The 24,480-nt window shown below is 36.2% G+C and overlaps 1 protein-coding gene across 9 annotated transcripts in view; it reads right to left on the minus strand.

The window, feature by feature from the left end:
- The window catches only part of DDX60L (DExD/H-box 60 like), a 142,645-nt gene that overhangs the window by 106,440 nt on the left and 11,725 nt on the right, over window positions 1-24,480 (minus strand). For 7 of the 9 annotated variants that reach the window (XM_054554682.2, XM_054554678.2, XM_054554677.2 and 4 more), the window contains 6 exons: window positions 17,193-17,534; window positions 11,664-11,780; window positions 9,794-9,907; window positions 6,852-7,010; window positions 2,937-3,078; window positions 1,700-1,855 (listed from right to left, as the gene is read on the minus strand). In XM_054554682.2, the coding sequence (XP_054410657.1) occupies window positions 1,700-1,855; window positions 2,937-3,078; window positions 6,852-7,010; window positions 9,794-9,907; window positions 11,664-11,780; window positions 17,193-17,534 (1,030 nt within the window). The remainder of the gene's footprint in view (window positions 1-1,699; window positions 1,856-2,936; window positions 3,079-6,851; window positions 7,011-9,793; window positions 9,908-11,663; window positions 11,781-17,192; window positions 17,535-24,480) is intronic. The other 2 variants (XM_054554683.2, XM_063723718.1) reach the window with 1 other exon arrangement.

Here is a 24,480-nt window from a genome sequence, read left to right on the forward strand (position 1 = left end):
TTATAAAATTTAAATGAAAATGCAAAGGACTCAGAATAAACTAAACAATCTTCAAAAGAACAAAGTTGGAGCACATACACTACCAAAACCAAAGTTTCTTACAGAACTACCATAATCAACTTTAATATTGGTTCAAGGATAAACAAGGCTCAAGGATAAACTTACGAAAGAGAACAGAGGGTGAAGAAATAACCCCTCTCTCACACCATACAAAAGTAAATTCAAGATCAATCATAGACTTGTGAAATACTTACAACCTATACTTTATAAACAGGCAAAAATCAGCAGGCACTTCACAAGAGGATATTCAAATGGCCAATAACAGATGAAAAGTCCAAGAAAATGCAAATTCAAACCACAATGAGCTACCGCCACGCACCCATCAGAATGGCCAAAATAAAAAAGACTAACAATAGGCTGGGCATGATGGCATACACCTGTAATCCCAGCAGTTTGGGAGGCTGAAGTGGAAGGTTTGCTTGAGGTCAGGAGTTCAAGATTACATTGAGCTACGATGGTGTCTCTGCACTCCAGCCTGGGCAATAGAGTGAGACTCTGTCTCACACACACACACACACACACACACACACACACACACACACAAGATTGACAAGGCTGGGAAGCAATTCTAAAATTCCAAAATGCCCACAGGGAAGGTGGGAGTTTAACTTGGAACTATCACCTTAGAAAATATGTGGACAGTAGTTCATAAAGCTGCATTTCTATGTATATACTTGAAGTGAATAAATGCATATACCTACCTAAAGTTCTATGTAAGAATATTCATGACAGTTTTACCCTTCAATCACTTCTCATTACTCTTACAATTTCCTAAGTCCTTAACAGAGCCAGCAAGTACCCCCTCCTCAGTTTCATCAGCTTTTCTCCCCTCTGGTCACACTAAACGTATCTCAGCTCCTTGGGGAATTCTCAAGTGCCATGTCCTCTCTGGAAAACCTTTTGCTCTTCCCTTCCCCCAGCTAACTATTACTCATCCTTCAGACCATGACTTATTGCACTTCTCTTCCCTTCTTCAGAGAGGTCAACCTTTCCAGACTGGGTTGTGTCTCTTAATCATTAGTTTCCACAGCATTCATTAGTTCCTCCTTCATATCCATCAGCACCTTTGTAATCATTTTACTGCTTCTTCAACAATTCAATAGCCAACCGGAAATGCTCCAAATGGACAGAGTGTAATATATTCATACAAAGAGACAGTTCACAGCAATAACTTTTAAGCATAATGGTAAATACAACAGGCAGGAATGTCTCAGACATTATACCGAGAGGAAAAAAGTAGAAAGAATATATACTATATGATTCCACCCCAGTGAAGTTCAAAGCAGACAAAACTAAGAAATCGTATTGAAGTCCGTTAAAGAGATGAGAGGAGGGGGAGGATGGATTGGGAAATGGCCCGAGGAGCTTTCTCTTGAGGTGCTGGAAATGGCCTCTCTCTTGATCTGGGTGGTTATCACACAGATGTATATGTCTGTGTAAAATTTCACCAGGCTTTACTTTGCACACTGGTTTACTTTAACCACATTATTGTATGTATTTTAAACCTCAATTAAGAGGTAAACGAGAAAGCACAGTGAAGGAAAATTATTTACATTTGGAAGAATTGAATTATTAGGGTTTCTAAAAGTTGTTCAGGACAGACATGCTTTTGTTCCACTTTAATTTACCCATTTAATACCTTGAATGACCGATTTCTCTTGTCTAAGAAAATGACTTCTTGTTGTTCTCAGAGGAAAAGACTTTCCAACATTAAATTCTTTAACCATGTGTGACACAACATTCCACAGGTGTTCATAATCCCTCCTAATGGAATTTCCCAAAGTCAAATGTGGTTCTGCATAACAATAAAAAATATTAAAATCTTAAAAGTCACACACATGCAGACACACACAGAGCATCTTTCTTGAATAAATTCATAGAGCTCTGGAAAGAAGATCAAATATGGAAACTTACAGTGAGTTACACAGTACACTTGCATGAAAATTAGTCATGACACTATGACAGTAGTTTTTTAAAGTCATTTTCTCTTTAAATATAATGCAGAGCCAGGTACTGTGACATGGGCCTGTGGTTCCAGCTACTCAGGAGGCTGAGGCAGGAGGATTGCTTGAGCCCAAGAGTTCAAGACCAGCTGGGCAATGTACCGAGATGCCCTCCCTGCCCAAAAAATTAACAAAGGAACATCACCATTTTAATCATAGTCCTTACTAAATATTGTGAATGATAAATATATCATTATTCCCCAAAATAATGAAGCACAGTATGCTACGTATAAGCTTGCAACTTTAAAAACTAATTTAAAAACAAGTTTTTAAAGAGTTTACAGAATATGGAGAGGGTGAGAATTTTGTTAAAACTAGTAAAATTTGCTACATTTTATGCAGTCAGTTTATTCAAATGTTTGTCATTTAAGGGAATTAAATGCCAGAGGTACAAAAAACTTCAATAATGTTTGTTCAGGAAAAATATGTTTTGAAATGTTTTATTATTCTCTGACTATGTAAGCCACTCTAGATAATTTACTCTATAAAAATATTCAAAGGAAGGCAAAAATTATGTATGTACCAAAATGCAGTTTTATTTATTTTTAGGAAAAATGCAATATATCCTTAAATGTTCAAAAATAGTGAAAGGATTATATTAATTACAGTAAGTGTTATAAAATATGCATCTACCATTTAAATAAAAAATGTAAGTATTAATATGCTATCATATCATAGCATATCATATCATAGCATTAAACTCATTTTCAAATGTTATTAAGTGAAGAAAAAATAAAATACGTAAAAAGTATGCGCACACACAAACAAAGGTTTTCAAGAAACAAAAATGTTGCTGTGGTATGTACTGGAAAATTTATAAGGGTTTTATATAATTTGTTCATGATATAATGTTAATGCATATTAAGGTACTACCTTGAGTACTTTCAAATTCATAGTAGAAGGCAATATTCTTCAACAATTGCTCATCATACAAGTCAGAAACATGATTTAAATTCAGATTCCAGCATCCAAAAACGTTTAAGTTGCTTAAAATGAAATGTTCACACCACTTGTTCTGAAAATTAAAAATAAAACATTATTAGCAGGGAGGCATGGAATAATTTCATACTCCTGGTTAACCCCCTGTAAGGTAGGTCACAAGGGACATTTCTGGGTGGAATGATAAAGTCATTACAACCACAAATATTACAGATGGTGGTCTACAAGTCCCCAAACTAATGCTTTCATATCTCTACTTTTAAAACTGGGAATTGCACTGCTTATCCTAGTACTCATTATTTACCTTATAGTATGCTGTTCCCTTAATGTGGCACTAAAACTATACATGACAATACTAACACCTTCGTCATGTAGGTCCTGGGATCCCAGCCAGGTCTGCATGAGTACATTTAAACAGTTGCAAAGTGGTTCCATTCCTCTCACTTTGGGGTCAACACCTACCCCCACTACACCCCTGGTGAGCAGGAAGAAGTTAGAGCAGTCTTTGCCCTTTTTCCATCTTCTTTAGTCAAGACCTTAAGATTAAGAAGTTATAAAACCCAGAAGGAGGGATTGAAACCACCACTGCAAAATTATGACTGAGACGGTGAAAGAGATCTGACTTAACTAACTCTACCTTGTTTCTAACCTCCAAGCAGTTCTTGTTTGTTCCTGGGTGTAGGCTGAACGAACTTTGGAAGGAACTTAGTTTACAGTTTATAGTTTGAAACAAAGATGATAACAGCCCTTTCTCAAAACAAACCCCCTTCATTCCTGGGGACTGGACGGCTCATGGAGGACTAACAAATTAGTCAAAAGGTTAGAAATTATGGCTTAGGAGTCATGCAGCTGGAGACTACAAGATTCTGACCCTCCCCAGTATTGCTCCTGGGGATAAAATCACTATTGTAAAACCTAAGCCAGTACTTGAGATATTTTGCAGACCTTGCACGTGATGGATCAGCTGACATCAGCCAGATCTATAAACTGGTTCATCTGATCTTGTGGTCCGCATCCAGGAACTGACTCAGTGCAAGAAGACAGCTTCAACGCCCTATGATTTAATCTCTGACCTGATCAATCAGCACTCTTGGCTCACTGGCTTCCCCCTGCCCACCAAGTTGTCCTTAAAAACTCTGACCTCCAAATGCTCAGGGGAGACTGAATTGAGTAATAATAAAACTCTGGTCTCCCTCAAAAAAAAAAAAAAAAAAAAAAAAAGATTACAGATGAACTAAGACCAACTCCAAGGAAAGAGTTGCCTCCACTACCTTTATTTTATACCCATCCACTCATTACTGTTGAATATTCTATAGATTTTGTACTCCATCACTCTACCAAAACATCTCTTAATAATAATTAGCCTTGGCTAGGTACCATGGCTCATGCCTATAATCCCAACACTTTGTGAGGCTGAGGCAGGAGGATTGTTTGAGCCTAGGCATTCGAGACCAGCCTTGGCAACATGACCAGACCTTGCCTCTACAAAAAATAAAATTAGCCAGGCATGGTGGCATATAGTCCCATCTATTAGGGAGGCTGAGGTGGGAGGATCACTTGAGCCTGGGAGGTCGAGGCTGCAGTGAGCTATGGTCATGCCACAGCACTCCAGCCTGGGCAACAGAGCAAGACCTTGTCTCAAAACAATAATAATAATGATAATGATAATAATTGGCCTTGACTTTCATGCCATTAAATTAAAGTCACTGAATTTTCTGTCAACATCCTCATATTATCTGCAGAACTTGACACTAATAAACCATTCCCTTCTTTTTGAAATATGATTCATATGAACTCTAAGATATCATATTCTCCCAGATTTTCTACCATCTATCTTCACCACTCTTTTTCAGTGTCTTTTTCTAATTCTTAAACTTCTACCTGACCACTAAATTCTGAAATATCTCTGGACTCTGAATCAAGATGTCCTCTCATTTTCCCTAGAAAAACACGTAACTGGTATGGTATTCAGAACCACTCATGGACTAATGTGTCCCAAAATTTTATTCCCAGTCTAAAGAATACTTAAACTGCCTTTTACATATTTCCTTTGGAAGTCTCATTGCCACCACCTCAAACTCACTATTTCCCAAACTCATTATTTTCCTCTTCAGAATGTTCTTCTTTCAGTGGCAGCATCCATACAGTTGGCCTAGCCAGAAACCTGAAAGTCATCATTGACTCCTCCTTCTCCCTTCTGCCTCATATCCTATTCCTTAACCCTGTCAGTTTCAAAGCCTAAAGAACTCTTGTATCTTTGACTTCTGTTTGTTCCTATTGCCACCAACATTTTAGCCATGTTAGCATCATCACCATATGATCACTGGGGTGGTTTCCTCACCTCTATATTTGGATGTCTACAATGCGCTCTATGCACTTCAGCCAAAGAACCCTTAAACAAAAATGTCAATTTCAGCTTGAAACCCTTCAATCACTTCTCATTACTCATAGGATTTCCTAAGTCCTTAACGGAGCCAACAAGTACTATATTGATTTTTCTCCTATCCCCCTCCTCAGCTTCATCAGCTTTTCTCCTCTCTGGTCACACTAAACATATCTCAGCTCCTTGGGGCATTCCCAAGTGCTATGTCCTCTCTTGAAAACCTTTTGCTCTTCCCTTCCCCCGCTAACTATTACTCATCCTTCAGACCATGAGTCATTTCACTTGTCTTCACTCTTCGGAGAGGTCAACCTTTCCAGACTGGGCTTTGTCTCTTTAATCATTCATTTCCAAAGCTTCATTAGTCCCTCCTTCATATCCATCAGCACCTTTGTAATCATTTTACTGCTTATTCAATAATGCAAATTGAAGTTCCATGGAAGAAGAAGAGATATGAGTTTGTATTTTTCTCCACTCCTTCCTTGGTGCTGATCACAGTGAATATGCACTGAATAAACATGTGTGGACTGGCTGCCTGACAGATTGGTTTTAAAATGTCTATGATAACAATTTGACAGAATCTATCAAGACCCTCAAATTTTCCATACCTTTTTGGCTTATCATCTCTTTTCCCATTTCAGAAAATCTATTCAAAGTAATTCATTACAAATTATCCCTCAAGGCCAGTAGCATTTATGATACAAAAGCTTCAAATGATTCTAATGTCCCTTTATAGAGGTATGATTAAGTAAACTACAATACAATCACTGAAACATATTTAGTGGCCATAAAAATTATGCTAACCAGCTTGAGTGAAAGGGTTCCCTGTTCTCCATGATGTGATTATTAGGCATTGCATGCCTGTATCAAAACATCTCATGCACTCCATAAATATGTACAACTACTATGTACTCACAAAGATTAAAAATTTTAAAAATCATGCTAACCAAAAGCGAAAATGCTTTTACAATAAAATAATATGTAGCATATATCGTATGATTGCAACCATAACAAAAACTAGGTCCTAAAATAAAACATGAAAGAAATTAAACCAAAATATTAACAGTTAACAGTATTAATTTGAGCAGTGGGTTAGTAGTACATATTATTATTTTTTCTTCAATTTTTAACTTTCCTTTAATACACTTTTATTATAAACAGAAAAAATAAATTAATAAACACTTTTCCTACAAAGAGAATACAATGCCAATCAATTTTCTATGATTGATTATACAAAAACAAGATCTCATCAGAGATAAGAAGGAAAAAGAGGAAGGCTCTCATGCTTCTATAAAACAGTTATGCTGTGGTTTTCCTCATTACACTACCAAAAATAAAAGTTGTTGAAAATAGGAACTTGATTTATCAGCTAATTAGATCTGGCATTATTCCAATATAACTCTAGTTTTAAAGGTGATCATGGTTTTCATCTCTCATGTTCAAACAAAAAATAAACAAAATATGTTTACCATTTTTAAGAAAGAATCACTGTTCCTAATCCAAGAGCATGTTATGACTCGAGAACAAGCTCTCTGAGAAAGGGGTAAGTGGAGTTGAAAAGCCACACAGAGGCAACGCAGTCTGCAGAAATCTTCCACCTCCTTCAGGGATAGGCAATTACTGTGCACCTGCATACAATAAAGAAGATGCAAACAGCCACAATGTCACGCTGTGAAATGGCATTGAAATAGGCACTCCACGAAGATCATATCTTCAAAGTTTTACATCTACATTTGTGAGAAAGTCCCCTTCTGCATACACAAACTTGGCTGCACTGATACAGAAATAGGTAAGAGGGAGGGAAAGCTCCAGGCTTAGTAGTTCACATAATGCATTTCTTATGATTTTCAGTGAAGCCGGACTTTAAATGAGTTGGCAGCAAAGGAAGTCCCTGACCCAGAGGTCTGAGCATTGACAGAACCCCATGTAAAATGCTCTGTCATTTCAGAGAGTGAAGAGTAATATCCACAAACCCATGGCAGGTTCAGGGTGAGAAATCCCGGATGGCAATCTATCCGTAAAACATATTGAATGAGAAATCGAGGAAGGAAATGGTCAAGTTTCACCTCCTGTGGCAGAGACTTCAGAACTATTTTCAAATTTATAAAAGGTTGTCATGTGGAAGGTTAAGAAAACCTTAATCTGGGTATCTTCACAGAGCAAAATTAGGGATAACTGAAATTACAAGGAGATTGATTTGGGTTCAATATGTTCATTTTTTAAAATTAGAACCACCAAAAACATCGTGCATGGTCTTATGAAAACATTTTTCCAAAAACAATTAGGCAAATAGAGTAAAGGAGATTCAAACGAGACAGTGATCCCTAGCCATCTCTAAATCATGTAAGAAAGAAGCAAATTAAATTAATCAATATGAACTTTTGTAAGAAATCAGCTTTTATACCCAGAACCCTATGATCTGTGCTATTCACACTCCCACTCACAGCACATCTTCAGCATAGCATAAAAGTGAATATATTAAGGAAATTATCATTTTTTAAGTATGCTCTTAAAATTCTGACAATCATGCTGAAATAATGTAAAGTTTCTAAGTTCATTTTTTACTGTTTATCTTCAAAAATTAAAGTATTCAAATTCACAATTTTAGAGAAATCTACATAGCTAAGATCTACTGCACTACATACTAAATTAAAATATTGGAGTGCTCTGTCTCCTACATTAAAAAGACTATTGCACAGTAATTCAGGATCTGGGCTCTGAAAACTGTCTAACTCCAGTCAAGACACTGTATGAGTCAGTTCTCCTATATGTGAAAAATTGGGATAGTAACAGTACACTTTCTCATAGGCTTTCTGGAAAAACTAAATGAGATTAGACACGTGAAATATCTAGAATATCACCAATACATAGTAAGCCCTAAATGTTACCTATTATTAGCTAGTCTTCATAACATCCCAGCTCTGTAGGTTGAAAGCAGCTATTAGCACACATTAGACAATCAATATCCTTAGCTAAGGGAATTAATAAATGTGTTATCAGTCAAGAGAAAATCAAAGATGGGAAATTCAAACTAAGGAAAGAATCAAGAAGGAAGAAGCACAAAATGCTCACTGCTCTCTCCATTCTCCATGGTGCTCCTGAAGAGTTAACAGCTTCTTTTTTTTTTTTTTTTTTTTTTTTAGCAACTAGAAGAATGTTGTTGTCATTTGTTGGGATGGAGAAGAGTGAGGCAGAAGCAGGTTTGGGGAGTTTGGTTCCAGAAATCCTAAATTTGAGATGTCTATTACAAATCCAAGTGAAAATGGTGAGTTGGTGGTTCAGACTAGAGGTCTGAAATTCCTCTAGTTATTTCAAAGGGACATTAAAATTGCCCTCCAAGATATGTGTGATCAATGGGGGTAGATATCATGTCTATTTCTTCTCTCTCTCTCCAAATATATTTATTTTTGGCATATATATTACCATGCACAAAGTAAATATTTTATGAAAACATGCTGACAGATTTAAGAAATGGACAATTTTCTCCTATAGAATACTAACTTCTTGAGCCCTGTACAGTCACATTTTTTCTTTTTCTTTTTTTTCTATTTCTTTTACTGCTGTTTGTTTTAAGAACAGAGTTTTCAGCCTGAAACACACCGATATCTAGACTGCATACAAACTTTGTGTGCGTGTGTGTGTGTGTGTGTGTGTGTGTGTGTGTGTGTGTGTGTACTTATGCAAGCAGGGATGCATATAGTAGAGCGGAAAATCCATGTTCCTCAAAATATTCCTAAAGGGCCCTATAAGCTGAAAACAATTATAAAAATTCAGGATCTCTATAGTCTCAGTGATACTAATAAACAATAACAGAACTGTTCTTTTAAATACAAAACTTAACACAGCAGAATCATTACAAGCTGTGGAGCCAACCATCCTAGTCAAAATCCAGGCTGCCTTTTACCATGTGATTTTAGGTAGGTTAGGGAAGTCTTGGTCTCAAAGTCCTGAATCCACAGGAGAGAGTGATAATTGCTATACTGAAAAGTTGTAAGATTACATGGTGTCAGGTAACACAAAGTCCCTGAAACACAGCGTATAGTGGGGCCCCTCCTCCAATTTGTTTCTTTTCTTCTTCCTCCTCACTTTCTCTGTTTTTTAGAAGAACTGGGCTAAATAACTACTAAGTGAAACACCAGATAAAACTTACTGTACATTGTATTTTAAGAAAAACACTAAATTATATAACATAATATTTTCTTATGTATACAGATTCTAATTTTTCTCCCCTTTTTGGTATTTAATACACGTAAATTGGTGGGGGAAGGGGCTAAATTCCTAATGAAGAAAATGGCAGTCAGAAACCAAGAGTATGTCAACAGTGGAGAACCTGATGCCACCAGTGAAGTTACACCAGTTACACCCGATGAATGACAGCTTTCTGCCTGGTGGCTGTGTTCTTTTTACTTACTGAGACACGATGGTACATTCTCAAGGATAGTGAACATGAAGTGACACAGAGAACACGCTGGATGTCCGATCCTTCTGACCATAGGTGCTGAAGCAGAAATAGAGTCTGATATGCCTATCAAAAAAGAAATTTCTTCAAATGTCAAATTATTTAGAAATATTCTTTTACTCAGAAGTGCTCTTACTTGTAAGAAACATAAAGAAAACGATTGTATAGATTTGACTAAACAGAACTTCAAATGTTTAGTTTAAAAATGTATGATCATTTTAATGATAGAAAATTGAAAAATAATTACAATCAATATGCCAGAGAAATATGAAAACCTAAATATGTAAAGAAATTAAATAACTCAATAAGAAATTAAGATTTAGTAAAACATGAACAACTGTTTCACAAAGGAGGAAATAGATTAATAAAAATAAAATCATTCCATTTTACTAAAAATCAGAGAAGTATATGTTAAAACAAAAATTAGCTTGTTATAAATATCAATAATATCAAAAATTTTAAAATAATATCACACAACATTGAAAATTGTGTGGTGAGTCACCTCTCTTACAGATTAAAGATAAAAGTACAGGTAGGTATAGAATTTCTGCAAAGCTCTTTGACAGCGTCCATCAGGATCATTAAATATGTTGATGCCTTATGATCCAGTTTTGAATTTCTGGGAATTTAGCATAGAGGAATAATAATCCAATACGCATACAAAAAAAGTATACATCAAAATGTTCATTATAACATTATTTATATCAGCCAAAATTTTGAATTAATTTAAGTGTCTAGCATTAAGAAAATATAGTGCACTCATTAGATATTACATTTATGAAAAATTCTTAATGACAAGAAAATATGCAATAATCTTAATGAAATGTACACTAAAAATATATATACAGTCTGGGCATGGTGGCTCACAGCTATAATCCCAAGACTTTGGGAGGCCAAGGTAGGAGGATCACTTGAGCCCAGGAGTTCAAGACCAGCCTGGGTAACAAAGTGAGACACCATCTCTATATAAAATTAAAGTTAAAAATTAGGCAGGCATGGTGGCATATGCCTGTGGGTCCAGCTACTCAGGAGGCTGAGGTGGGAGGATCACTTGAGCCTGGGAGGTCAAGACTGCAGTGATCCATGATTGTGCCACTGCACTCCAGAATGGGCAACAGAGTGAGGCCTTGTCTGAAAAAAAAAAAAAAAAAAAAACACCAAAAACATATATATAAACTATATATATATACACACACCTTCACACACTCACATATATATATATATACACACACACACACACACACTATGTCCTCAGCTACATAAAAATATATGTTAAAATGCTAATATCAAGAAGTGGAATTATGGATATTCTTACTACTTTTCTGTTTTTTTCCAAACTTTCTTATGCAACCACCTTTTACCGCTTGAGAATCAGAAAAAAAAAAAGAGAAAGAGGTGCTTAGTAATCCATCATGATAAACGGTAGTATAAAGCATAGTTTGAGAAGATAATCAGAAAATTAGATTTAAGGTATAATTAATTCCACATTTTGACTGTTTATATGGCAAATGATATCTTAGAGCCCTCCTCAATTTGAATACTGGAAAATAAACATTACTGTTGTATTAAGTACTACAATTTTCTAGTTTTCCAGAGTCTGTTTTAAAATATGGCTTCCAGAAATGAACATAAAATTACATATGCCATCCGATGAATTCAAGGTACATTGAGAGCATGACATTCTAATATTCAGATAGTATACATGTACCAAGGAGGTATACGGCACCCTTTAGTCTGTTCTAAGGACTGAACTAATCACAAGTTCATTCTCATTTATCAAATTCTATCAAACTTGTATTTAAAGAAATAAAAATTTTAATACCTCTTCCATTATATCATTCCATTTCAAATGTTCAAAATGAGGTGCTAATGCTAAAACCCTTCTTTCTTCCAAGTGTTGTATGAGGCTTTTATATGCACTCTGAATCACTGTTTCATTCTGTAAAAGGAAGAAAACCATATAAAATATCTTAAATAAAGTATTTCCCAGCTGTAAAATATGAGGGACCTGATGCAAATCAAAACCACAATGAGATATTATCTCATGCTGGTCAGAATGGCGATTACTAAAAAGTCAAGAAACAACATATGCTGGCGAGGTTGTAGAGAAATAGGAATTCTTTTACACTGTTGGTGGGGATGAAATTAGTTCAACCATTATGGAAGACAGTGTGGCAATTCCTCAAAGACTTAGAACCAGAAATACCATTTGACCCAGCAATCCTATTACTGGGTATATACCCAAAGGAATATAAATCATTCTATTATAAAGATACATGCATAAGTATGTTCACTGCAGCACTACTCACAATAGCAAAGACATGAAATCAACCCAAATGCCCATCAATCATAGATTGGATAAAGAAAATGTGGTACATATTGTCCCATGGAATACTATGCAGCTGTAAAAAGGAACAACATCATGTTCTTCGCAGGCACATGGATGGAGCTCGATACCATTATCCTCAGCAAACTAACGCAGGACCAGACAACCAAATACCACATGTTCTCACTTATAAGTGGGAGCTGAACAATGAGAACACATGGACACAGGGAAGGGAACAACACACACTAGGGCCTGTTGGGGGAATGGGGGAGGGAGAGCATCAAGATAAATAACTAATGCATGCAGTGTTTAATACCTAGGTGATGGGTTGATAGGTGCAGCAAACCACCATGGCACACATTTACCTATGTAACAAACCTGCACATTCTGCACATGTATCCCAGAAGTTAAAATAAAGTTAAATTAATTTTTTTAGTGAGACATTTGAATTCTACATGTGTTATAAGGTATACTAAGTAAAATCACCCTCAGATGTCTTTAGGACAATTTTTCTTAAGCTCTGATAAACATGCATATTTCCTCTTTGACAAATTAATTTTTATTTCAGAATATAATGAACTGTCTTGGTATTACAGAGCTTTCAAAAATATAGAAAACTAGAGAAGGTAGTATGAACCCCCAATCCTGAACAATTATCAACATATAATAAATCTATAATATTTATTGAGACTAATTTAAACAGTCCAAAGGGGGTGAGAAAAATAACTTCTTTTAGGGAAATACTTATAGATAATGAATTAGAAAATAATTTTTTTTTTCTTTTTATTTATTTATTTTATTATTATTATTATTATTATCATTATTATACTTTAGGTTTTATGGTACATGTGCGCAATGTGCAGGTAAGTTACATATGTATACATGTGCCATGCTGGTGCGCTGCACCCACCAACTTGTCATCTAGCATTAGGTATATCTCCCAATGCTATCCCTCCCCCCTCCCCCCACCCCACAACAGTCCCCGAAGTGTGATGTTCCCCTTCCTGTGTTCATGTGTTCTCATTGTTCAATTCCCACCTATGAGTGAGAATATGCGGTGTTTGGTTTTTTGTTCTTGCGATAGTTTACTGAGAATGATGATTTCCAGTTTCATCCATGTCCCTACAAAGGACGTGAACTCATCATTTTTTATGGCTGCATAGTATTCCATGGTGTATATGTGCCACATTTTCTTAATCCAGTCTATCATTGTTGGACATTTGGGTTGGTTCCAAGTCTTTGCTATTGTAAATAATGCTGCAATAAACATATGTGTGCATGTGTCTTTATAGCAGCATGATTTATAGTCCTTTGGGTATATACCCAGTAATGGGATGGCTGGGTCGAATGGAATTTCTAGTTCTAGATCCCTGAGGAATCGCCACACTGACTTCCACAAGGGTTGAACTAGTTTACAGTCCCACCAACAGTGTAAAAGTGTTCCTATTTCTCCACATCCTCTCCAGCACCTGTTGTTTCCTGACTTTTTAATGATTGCCATTCTAACTGGCGTGAGATGGTATCTCATTGTGGTTTTTATTTGCATTTCTCTGATGGCCAGTGATGGTGAGCATTTTTTCATGTGTTTTTTGGCTGCATAAATGTCTTCTTTTGAGAAGTGTCTGTTCATGTCCTTCGCCCACTTTTTGATGGGGTTGTTTGTTTTTTTCTTGTAAATTTGTTGGAGTTCATTGTAGATTCTGGATATTAGCCCTTTGTCAGATGAGTAGGTTGCAAAATAGGAATCCAACTTACAAGGGATGTGAAAGACCTCTTCAAGGAGAACTACAAACCACTGCTCAAGGAAATAAAAGAGGATACAAACAAATGGAAGAACATTCCATGCTCATGGGTAGGAAGAATCAATATCATGAAAATGGCCATCCTTCCCAAGGTAATTTACAGATTCAATGCCATCCCCATCAAGCTACCAATGACTTTCTTCACAGAATTGGAAAAAACTACTTTAAAGTTCATATGGAACCAAAAAAGAGCCCGCATCGCCAAGTCAATCCTAAGCCAAAAGAACAAAGCTGGAGGCATCACACTACCTGACTTCAAACTATACTACAAGGCTACAGTAACCAAAACAGCATGGTACTGGTACCAAAACAGAGATATAGATCAATGGAACAGAACGGAGCCGTCAGAAATAATGCCACATATCTACAAGTATCTGATCTTTGACAAACCTGACAAAAAGAAGAAATGGGGAAAGGATTCCCTATTTAATAAATGGTGCTGGGAAAACTGGCTAGCCATATATAGAAAGCTGAAACTGGATCCCTTCCTTACACCTTATACAAAAATCAATTCAAGATGGATTAAAGACTTAAATGTTAGACCTAAAACCATAAAAACCCTAGAAGAAAACCTAGGCATTACCATTCAGGACATAGGCATGGGCAAGGACTTCATGTCTAAAACACCAAAAGCAATGGCAACAAAAGCCAAAATTGACAAATGGGATCTAATTAAACTAAAGAGCTTCTGCACAGCAAAGGAAACTACCATCAGATTAGAAAATAATTTTACAGAAAATAAAATCATCAATTTAAAAAGAAAAGAAGGCCAGGCATGATGGCTCATGCCTGTAATCTCAGCACTTTGGGAGGCTGAGGCAGGAATATCACTTGAGCCCAGGAGTTTGAAACCACCCTGGGCAACATAGCAAGACCCCATTTCTATTAAAAATAAATAAATAAATAAGATTATTCTTAAGGAGAGACCAATCAAGACCCTAGTATTGCATTTTTAAGTCAGAGTCTGGTATTTTTCAGGCAAAATAGAGACTTACTGGTAACAGTACCTCTTCTCAATATGAAAATAAAGTCTAGCGGCCGGGCACAGTGGCTCACTCCTGCAATCCCAGCACTTTAGGAGGCCAAGGTGGGCAGATCACCTGAGGTCAGGAGTTCAAGACCAGCCTAGGCAACATGGTGAAACCCCATCTCTACTAAGAATACAAAAATTAGCCTGGCATGGTGGCAGGCACCTGTAATCCCAGCAACTTGGGAGGCCAAGGCAGGCAAGAGAATTGCTTGAACCAAGGAGGCAGAGGTTGCAGTGAGCCAAGATCACGCCACTGCACTCCAGCCTAGGCAATATATCAAGACACCAAAGGGAGGGAAGGAAGGAAGGGAGGGAGGGAGGGAGGGAAGGAGGGAAGGAAGGAGAAGTCTAAAGTTCAAAAAAAAAAAAAACCTGGGGAAATATTTTAATGACAGAATAAAAGTAAAGCAAATAACTAATCTAAAAGCATGACAAACATCTGTATGTCTTAATTACATGAAGGATGTTTCTCAAAACATGATAAATTTTAGTTTTATTGCCATATTGTACATTTAGAAGGCAATTTTCCAACCAAAACAAAAAACAAAGGCAGAGTTCCAATTTCAAAGGACAGAGATCTGCTATAAAAAGTAAAAATATGAATTATATTGAAAGATTATTTTTGATAAACTATCGAATGGCCTGCGTCATCAGAATTAATTTCAAAATGTGAAAACTGGAACAAAACTAGATTCACTCATAAGATTATTAATATATTTTTTGATTCCCAAGTTTCATAACATAAATACTGCATAAACCTAATGTCAACTATACCAAAATAATGAGCCTATCATAATGCTTTGAAAATTCTTCAGACTTCATGAGTTTATGTTAAGGAATGAAATTATCTCATTACTTGCTTCTTTGTCAGTCTTCTTCATTTCTTTCTCATTAAGGGTCCTTCCTCCATGTTAGCCATCATTTCACTGCCTATATGCAACACACGAACCTCTAAACACATGGATTTCCAGTTAAATGCATTTCTTGCTTTCCAGGACCTGGGCAGCAGGACACCCTATGGCTAAATATAGAAGCTACAGACATACTCCTTTGGGGAAATCCACTGTCAACCTTTTATTCGTAAAGGAAAACCACTTCTTTACTTATAACGCTAACAAAAAAAAAAGTATGGGTTTTCCACACCAATAATTGCCTAATTCTCTCCAGACACCAACTGGGTGCCATACAATTTAATTCCATTCCGACACTAACTACCCTGAGTTAATGCAGGCCGCACAGGGTAAGGACTCAGTCCAACAAGATTGCCTCCCACTTCAGACACGGATCACAATGCCGGGCTTCACATGCTGACAGACCAGCTACAAATCCGGGGTTCCCTCCTCACGTTTGGTAATTTGCTAGTATAGTTCACAGAACTCAGGAAAAGTGGTTTGCTTGCTATTACCAGCTTATTATGAAGGATTCAACTGTGGAACAGCCAGATGGAACAGATGCACAGGGCAAGGTATGAGGAGAGGGGCAGGTGGCCCCAGTAACACCCTGGGTGCACCACCCTCCGAGGACTTCCCAACCTGGAGGCTGAACAAACTTCACTGTTCAAGAGTTTTTATAGAGCTTAATATCTAGCCCCTCTTACTCCCTTTCCCAGAGGTTGGTGGTTGGGACTGAAGCTTCCAGCCTCTGATGGCTTGGTCCTTTTGGTGGCCAGCCCAACCCTGAGGCTATCCAGGGGCCCCACTCTAGGTTACCTCATTAGGAAAAATTCAGATGTGATCAAAAGCAGCTCCTTACAAATAACAAAAGACATTATTATTACTCAAGAAATTCCAAGGGTTTTAGGAGCTTTGTGACAGCAACTGGGGATAAAGTGCAAATATATTTCTCATTATACCACAATTAGGTACTTAACATGAGCAAATTACTTCAACACTCCAAATATTCTTTTACAGAAGAGGTGATAATACCATAATTAGATATGAATAGACAGATATAATAATGCCACAGACCTTATAGGAGTACCCTGAGAATTAAGAGAAATTTAGGAAAAGGAATTGGCGTAAGTGCTTAATAAATGTCCATCATTATTATTGTTACCATTATTAAATGTATTACCTCTTCAGAGACTGCCTATAGTAAGTTCCATTAAAAATACAGAAAGTACATTGAGTCAGTGATTTTGAGAATTAAAACAAGAAATCAGGACAAAAAATGAGAGTTATTAATGTCAATTACCTCCTTCGAAAAAGTTTGGTTTCTGTCTGTGCTTTCCATAGTATGTGCATAAAGTCTGAAAGTATCAGATTCGTGCCCTGATGAAAGCACAACGTTGACTTTCATTCCCCAGGAATGTATAATTAAGAAGTTAAAAAGATACGTTTGTAAATCACTCAGGCCTTCCTCTGAAACTATCAGAAAATATGGGTAATGCTGTTCCAAGAATAACTTCCAATCTTGTGATAAGCATCCAGAAAACTCCGTTTGCACATCAATGTTAGTATTGTGTTGAAGGTGGAGAATTAAAGCGATTCTCAATGAAAGAAGTTCAGGAAAATCAAAATACGCATATTCAGCATCCTGTGGTGAGAAAAAGAAAAAAATACATCATTTTGAAATCTTCCTTTAGTGATTGTTAATTTTGTTGCTTACAGCACAAAGCCATATAGGACTTAACCCATGCGATCTAATTGTTTTGCTCAAGGGCCTTAAACTTGACTCATTTCACAAGTGTATGCCACAGGTCAAAATGTGGATTATATAGATTCAGGTCCTTTATTTGAGCAGGCATACACTACTACTTCACCTCTAATTCTTTTACTATCTATTTTCAAATAGGGATTAAAGTAGCAAGTAGATAGATGTATTTCATCTGAATTGAGAAGCTGATGTGAATCACTATTAGTAGATAAAAATGTAATGTTCCAGGTGACGTGTTTCCTCCCTAAATAATGTAAGTCTCTACTTAGCAAATCAAAATTTCTATTTTTCAAATTTACAAGAAAAAAACAACCCCACTAAAAAGTGGGCAAAGGACATAAACAGACACTTTTCAAAAGAAGACATACGGTCGGGTGTGGTGGCTCATGCCTATAATCCCAGCACTTTAGGAGGCCGAGGTGGGTGGATCATCTGAGGTCAGAAGGACGAGACCAGTCTGGTCAACATGGTGAAACCCTGTTTCTACTAAAAATACAAAAATTAGCTGGGCGCAGTGGCGGGTGCCTGTAATCCCAGCTACTTGGGAGGCTGAAGCAGGGGAATCGCTTGAACCTGGGGGAGGCGGAGGTTGCAGTGAGCCAAGATCATGCCACTGCACTCCAGCCTGGGCAACAGAGAGACTGTGTCTCAAAACAAAAACAAAAACAAAAGAAGACATACATGCAGCCAATAAGCATATAAAAAAAGCTCAGCATCCCTGATCATTAGAGAAACGCAAATCAAAACCACAATGAGATACCATCTCATGCCAGTCAGATGGCTATTATTAAAAATAATAAAAAATGACAGTTAAAATAACTCAACATCAAAAAATAACAGATGCTGATAAGGTTGCAGAGAAAAAGGAATGCTTAACACTGTTGGTGGGAGTGTAAATTAATTCAACAATTGTGGAAAACTGTGGCAATTCCTGAAAGATCTACCATTCGACCCAGCAATCCCATTACTGGGTATATACCCAAAGAGATATAAATCATTCCATCATAAAGACACATGCACGCATATGTTCACTGCAGCACTATTCACAATAGCAGACATGAAATCAAACTAAGTCATCGATGACAGACTGGACAAAGAAAATGTGGTACATATACATCATGGAATACTATGCATTCATAAACAAGAATGAGATCATGTCCCAAATGCAAAAACAGAAATCCAAATACTGCATGTTCTCACTTGTAAGTGGGAGCTAAATCATGAGAACACATGGACACATAGAGGAAAACAACAGACACTGCGGCCTATTGGAGGGTGGAGGGTGGAGGGTGAGAGGAGGGAGAGTATCAGGAAAAATAACTAATGGGTACTAGGCTTAATACCTGGGTGAAGAAATAATCTGTACAACAAACTCCCATAAGACAACCTTACCTATATGACAAACCTGCACATGTACCCCTGAACTTAATAAGAAAAAAAAAAATCCGTTTTTAAATGATACTGACACTCTAGCCTGCTAGACTGTCATAATTTACAAAGAACCCTGACTTTTCTATAGGTATCAATCAAAACACTGCTTTCACTTTTAATGGTGCTAAAACTAATCCCCACCTCCAAAAAATCCTATGTAGAAAGATTGAACAATATAGACTAGAATTCTTAGGAGTAAAACAACAATTGCTTCTAGGAGTACGATGAGGGAATGGGCTCATAATATACTTTTGTATTTGGGTTGAGATTTGTTAAAATTGGAAGCCATTCAATCTGTACTTTTTAAAAACCGTAATATAATACACGGTTGAGGATGTTTATATAGATCAATCCAAATAAAGACAGTGCCTCTATTGAATTTGCCATTCTACCGGAAAGTAAATATAATTTCTTATCAGTTTTGATCCTAAAGTGCTTCCTAGAATTTAAGCATACAAATTCAGAGAGCAAAGAAAGATTGTTGAGGGAAGTCTCCTCCTACCTCATGTTCCTAGGTGTCCTTAAAATAAGTATCTATTGTTGCAAATAAAAATTAATTTTAGCTATCAACTACTCTGACTTAATGACATTTCTAGAACATTATATTCAAGAACTGTAGAATATATATTATTTCCAAGAACACATGGTACATTCACCAAAATAGGCCATGTATTGGACGTCAAAACAAGTCTCAATAGATGTTTAAATAATTGAAATTATACAGAAATATTTTCTTCAACCACAATGGAATTAAATTAGAAATCAATAACACATCTAGAAAAAACAAGAATTTATACATTAAAACAATAGTTTTTTAATTTTTAAAATCATCCTTAAGTGACTTTATAATTGTACTCTTTTTTGGTAGAAACAGGATCTCACTTTGTTATTCACACTGGTCTTGTACTCTTGGCCTCAAATGATCCTCCCCACTCAGCCTCTCAAAGTGTTGGTTGTTATTACACTTGTGCATCACCTCACCTGGACTAATTGCACATATCTATGGAGTAAACGGTGATATTTTGATATATATGTATACAATGTATAATGATCAAATCACAGTAATTAGCATATTGATCACATCAGACAGAATTATTTGTGTGTGTGCATGTGTTGGAGACATGCCAAATCTGCTCTTCTAACTATTTGAAAAAATGCAATAAATTACTGTTAATTATATCCACCCTATGGTGCAATAATGTCCTCCAAGATCATCATGTTGCCACAAATGACAGAATTTTGTTTTTTATAGCCAAATAGCATTATATAGTGTATGTATACACCACATTTTCTTTATCCATTCATCTGTTGATGAACACTTAGTTTGTTTCCATATGTTGGCTATGTAAATATTGTTGCAATAAACACAGGACAGCAGATATCTCTTTAACATACTGATTTCCTATCCTTTGAATATATACCTAGTAGTGGAGTTGCTGGTTCATATAGTAATTCCTTTTTGTGTTTTTTGAGGAACCTCCATACTGTTTTCCACAATTACTGAATTAACTCACATTCGTACCAGCAGCATATGAGTTCCCCTTTCTCTATATCCTTACTAGCATTTTTTTTTTGTCTTTTTGACAATAGCTATTCTAATGGGGAGAGATGCTATCTTATTATGGTTTGGATTTGCATTTATCTGATGATTAATAATGTTGACTATGCTTTCATACATGTGTTGGCTATTTGTATGTCTTCTATTGAGAGATGCCTATTCAGCTCACTTGCCCACATTTTAATTGGATTATCTGTTTTTTTTTCTTTTGCTATTGAGATGTTTGAGTTCCCTGCATATCCTGGATATTAATTCCTTGTAGGATAAATACTGACAAATATTTTTTCCCATTCTGAAGGTGTCTCTTTACTCTGTTGATTATTTCCTTTCCTGTGCAGAAACTTTTTAGTTTGATATAATCCCATTTGTCTACTTTTGCTTTTGCTACCTGTGCTTCTGAAGTCTTCTCCATAAGCTCTTCACACTAACCAATGTCGTGAAGCATTTCCCCTATGTTTTTTTCTAATAGTTTCATAGTTTTGGGTCCTACATTTAAGTCCTTAATCCATTTTGAATTGATTTTTTAATATAGTGAAAGTGAGGGTTCAGTTTCATTTTTCTGCATATGAATATCCAATTTCCTGAGCACCATTTACTGAAGACACTGTCCTCTCCCCAGTGAATGTTCTTGATATGTTTTTGTCAAAAATCATTTGGCTGTAAATATGTGAATTTATTTTTGGGTTCTCTATTCTGTTCCATTGGTCCAACTGTCTATTTTTACACCAGTATCATGCTGTTTGGGTTACTAGAGCTGTGTGGAATACCTTGAAATCTAGTAGTGAAATACCCCCAGCTTTTAAAACAACAAATTTCTAAATAATCCACTGGTCAAAGAAAAAAGAATCACAAGAGATGTCAGAAATTATTTCTAATTAAATGGTAAAGAAAAAACCATTAGATGCAAATTTGTGATATGTAGCTAAAACAGAGCTTACAAGAAAAATTTTACCGTTCATAAATAGAAAAGAAAAAAGATCTTAGCTTAAAATTTCAATTTATGAAGTTAGTGGAAAAAAGAGTAAGGAAAATCCAAGAGAAACAAATAAAGATAAGAGTAGAAATCAGTGAAATAAAAAAAAAGACAATACAGAAAATTAACAAAGTGAAAAAAGCTAGGTCTTTGAAAACATCAACAAAATTGATAAATCACTAACTAGATTAATCAAGAAGAGAGAAGACACAGCTTAGCAATGTAAAGGATAAATGAGGGCAGAAGAAAATGGAAATTATCACAATAGAGAATCTGTGACGCTTTGTCACATACAGTAGATGGTATTACGGCTTTCATACATTTTTTAAAAAGTTAACTCCTTCTTTTCCCTTAGCAGTATATCAGGTTATAGAATCAGATACAACAATGACAAATTACATTTTAATTTGTAAAATTATGTTATGATACTTATCATTAGAAAATAGAGGAATAAAAATCTGTCCTCATTTCACCAGATGTGAATTTCAAGTAGAGCAGTTGCTATTAAGAGTTGGTGTCATACACAGACACAGTAACAATCTGATCTTTCTTTTCCCCACATTTCCCCCTTTTCTTTTCAACAAAACCTCAGTCTGTGTAGAAAGAAGTAGGCATAGGAGACTCCATTTTGTTCTGTACTAGGAGAAATTCTTCTGCCTTGGGATGCTGTTGATCTATGGCCTTGCCCCCAGCCCCGTGCTCTCTGAAACATGTGCTGTGTCAACTCAGGGTTAAATGGATTAAGGGCGGTGCAAGATGTGCTTTGTTAAACAGATGCTTGAAGGCAGCATGCTCTTTAAGAGTCATCACCACTCCCTAATCTCAAGTACCCAGGGACACAAACACTGCAGAAGGCCGCAGGGACCTCTGCCTAGGAAAACCAGAGACCTTTGTTCATGTGTTTATCTGCTGACCTTCTCTCCACTATTATCTTATGACCCTGCCATATCCCCCTCTCTGAGAAACACCCAAGAATGATCAATAAATACTTCATAAAAAAAAGATAATTCAGTTAAAATGTACTTAAGAACAAAATCATGAATAATATTAACATATTTCGGGACATTACACCAGTAACGTGCCAGCAAGAGTATAGTTTTTCATTTGAAAGAAGCTTAGCAGGTGCCAAAGAATAATCAAAAATTAACTGCACAAAATGACACTTGATTTAAGGGGATCATTATGTGATGATTTTACTTGGATCATATTTGTCAATCTAAACATTTATGATATGGCTGAAAAAAACTGAGAAATAAAAAAGTCCAAAACAACTATTTTTAGTTTGAAACTTGTTTCTAGAGATTGTTTTTTTCCCCCTATTTTGGTAGTGGAGCTTAATCATTTAAACCATAAGATACCTCCTCTTTAGTCAGGCAGTTGTTTTATTCACTTCTGTGGGAGGAGGAAACAGTAAAATTAAAGGTATGAATCGACTGAGATAACATTTGTTTCTTTCAAATTTCACTGGGGAACACTTTAGACTGAAAGAAAGGATTCTTCTCATCTGCTAAATATTTTACATCCTTAAAAATGAAATTGTGACTGGTCAGCAAAACAGACACTTGAATTGAATAAATGTGTCAGACTCTATATTGAAATATTAAATAATTATTTTGTCTTAGGCAAATGCTCATTTATATTCTGTGTAAACCACTGTGACTTGCTATATACTTCCTGTTGTTTATTTCCCAAGAGCCTGCAAACTACTTGAAATGAGGACTTTAGCCTACTTTTCTATAAGCATGGAATGATTGCCATAGGGCTAGAATATAATTCATGCTCAATAATTACTTGTTGAATTATGTTTTTAATACTATAAGCCAATATTTCCCTAAATATGTTCTATTGAGAATTAGGCTCTCTAGACAGAAGCTCGTAAAACATTACCTCCATGGTCAAATAAATTTGAGGAACTACAAAAAAAAAAAAAAGAGTTGGTGTCACGTTTCTGACCAGTCCCCTCCTGTTATTGCATCACTGGTTGTCACTAGCAGCTAGCCAAAGTAAAGTCTTATTTTGCTGTATTAGTCAGGATTTCTGCAGTGTATGTTTAAAAACTGGTTTAGAGTATCCAGGTGATGGGTATATGGTCCATGTAACCCCTTTTGGTAAGCTATAGTTACAATCTGTGTGCTTTGTAGCCTGCTACACAGAAAGCAGCAGATAATCAAGATTTAAGGGACACAGACAGCTGCCAATTCACAAAATGGGAGTGTAATGTGAAAGCTTTTTAGAGGGTTTTTGTTTTTGTTCTAACAAAACATGTTAGAACACGTTTTGTTAGAATATGTGTTGCTTTTGTAGTGTTCTTCTTTTCCTTAAGACAGGAATCCAGCTTACATATAAACTGTTGGTAATTTTAGTTTCCTTCTGTGTTATTCAGTGTAAAACTGCATAATTTGAAAATGAATGAAAAAATAAATATTTAGTGGCCAGGAACAGTGGCTCATGCCTGTAATCCCAGCACTCTGGGTGGCCAATGTAGGTGGATTGCTTGACCTTGGGAGTTGGAGACTAGCCTGTACAACACAGCAAGACCCCATCTTTATAAAAAATACAAAAATTAGCCAACCATGCTGCCACACACCTGTAGTCCCAGCTACTCAGGAGGCTGAGGTGTGAGGATCATTTGATCCCAGGACACAGAGGTTACAGTGTGCCAAAATCATGCTACTGCTGTGTTGCAGCCTGGGAGCTAGAGTGAGACCCTGTCTTGAATTTTAAAAAAAGAAAATTTAGTTTCTGTTCCAAAAAAAAAAAAAAAAATGAAAGAGGGAGCTAACTAACACTAACATCACTACAAGTCCTTAGGCAATAAGAGGAAAATAAGAGAATATTATAGGCAACTTTATGCCAAAATTTTA

The sequence above is a fragment of the Pongo abelii genome, chromosome 3 (genome assembly GCF_028885655.2).
Source record: "Pongo abelii isolate AG06213 chromosome 3, NHGRI_mPonAbe1-v2.0_pri, whole genome shotgun sequence".
In the NCBI taxonomy this organism is placed as follows: Eukaryota; Metazoa; Chordata; class Mammalia; order Primates; family Hominidae; genus Pongo; species Pongo abelii.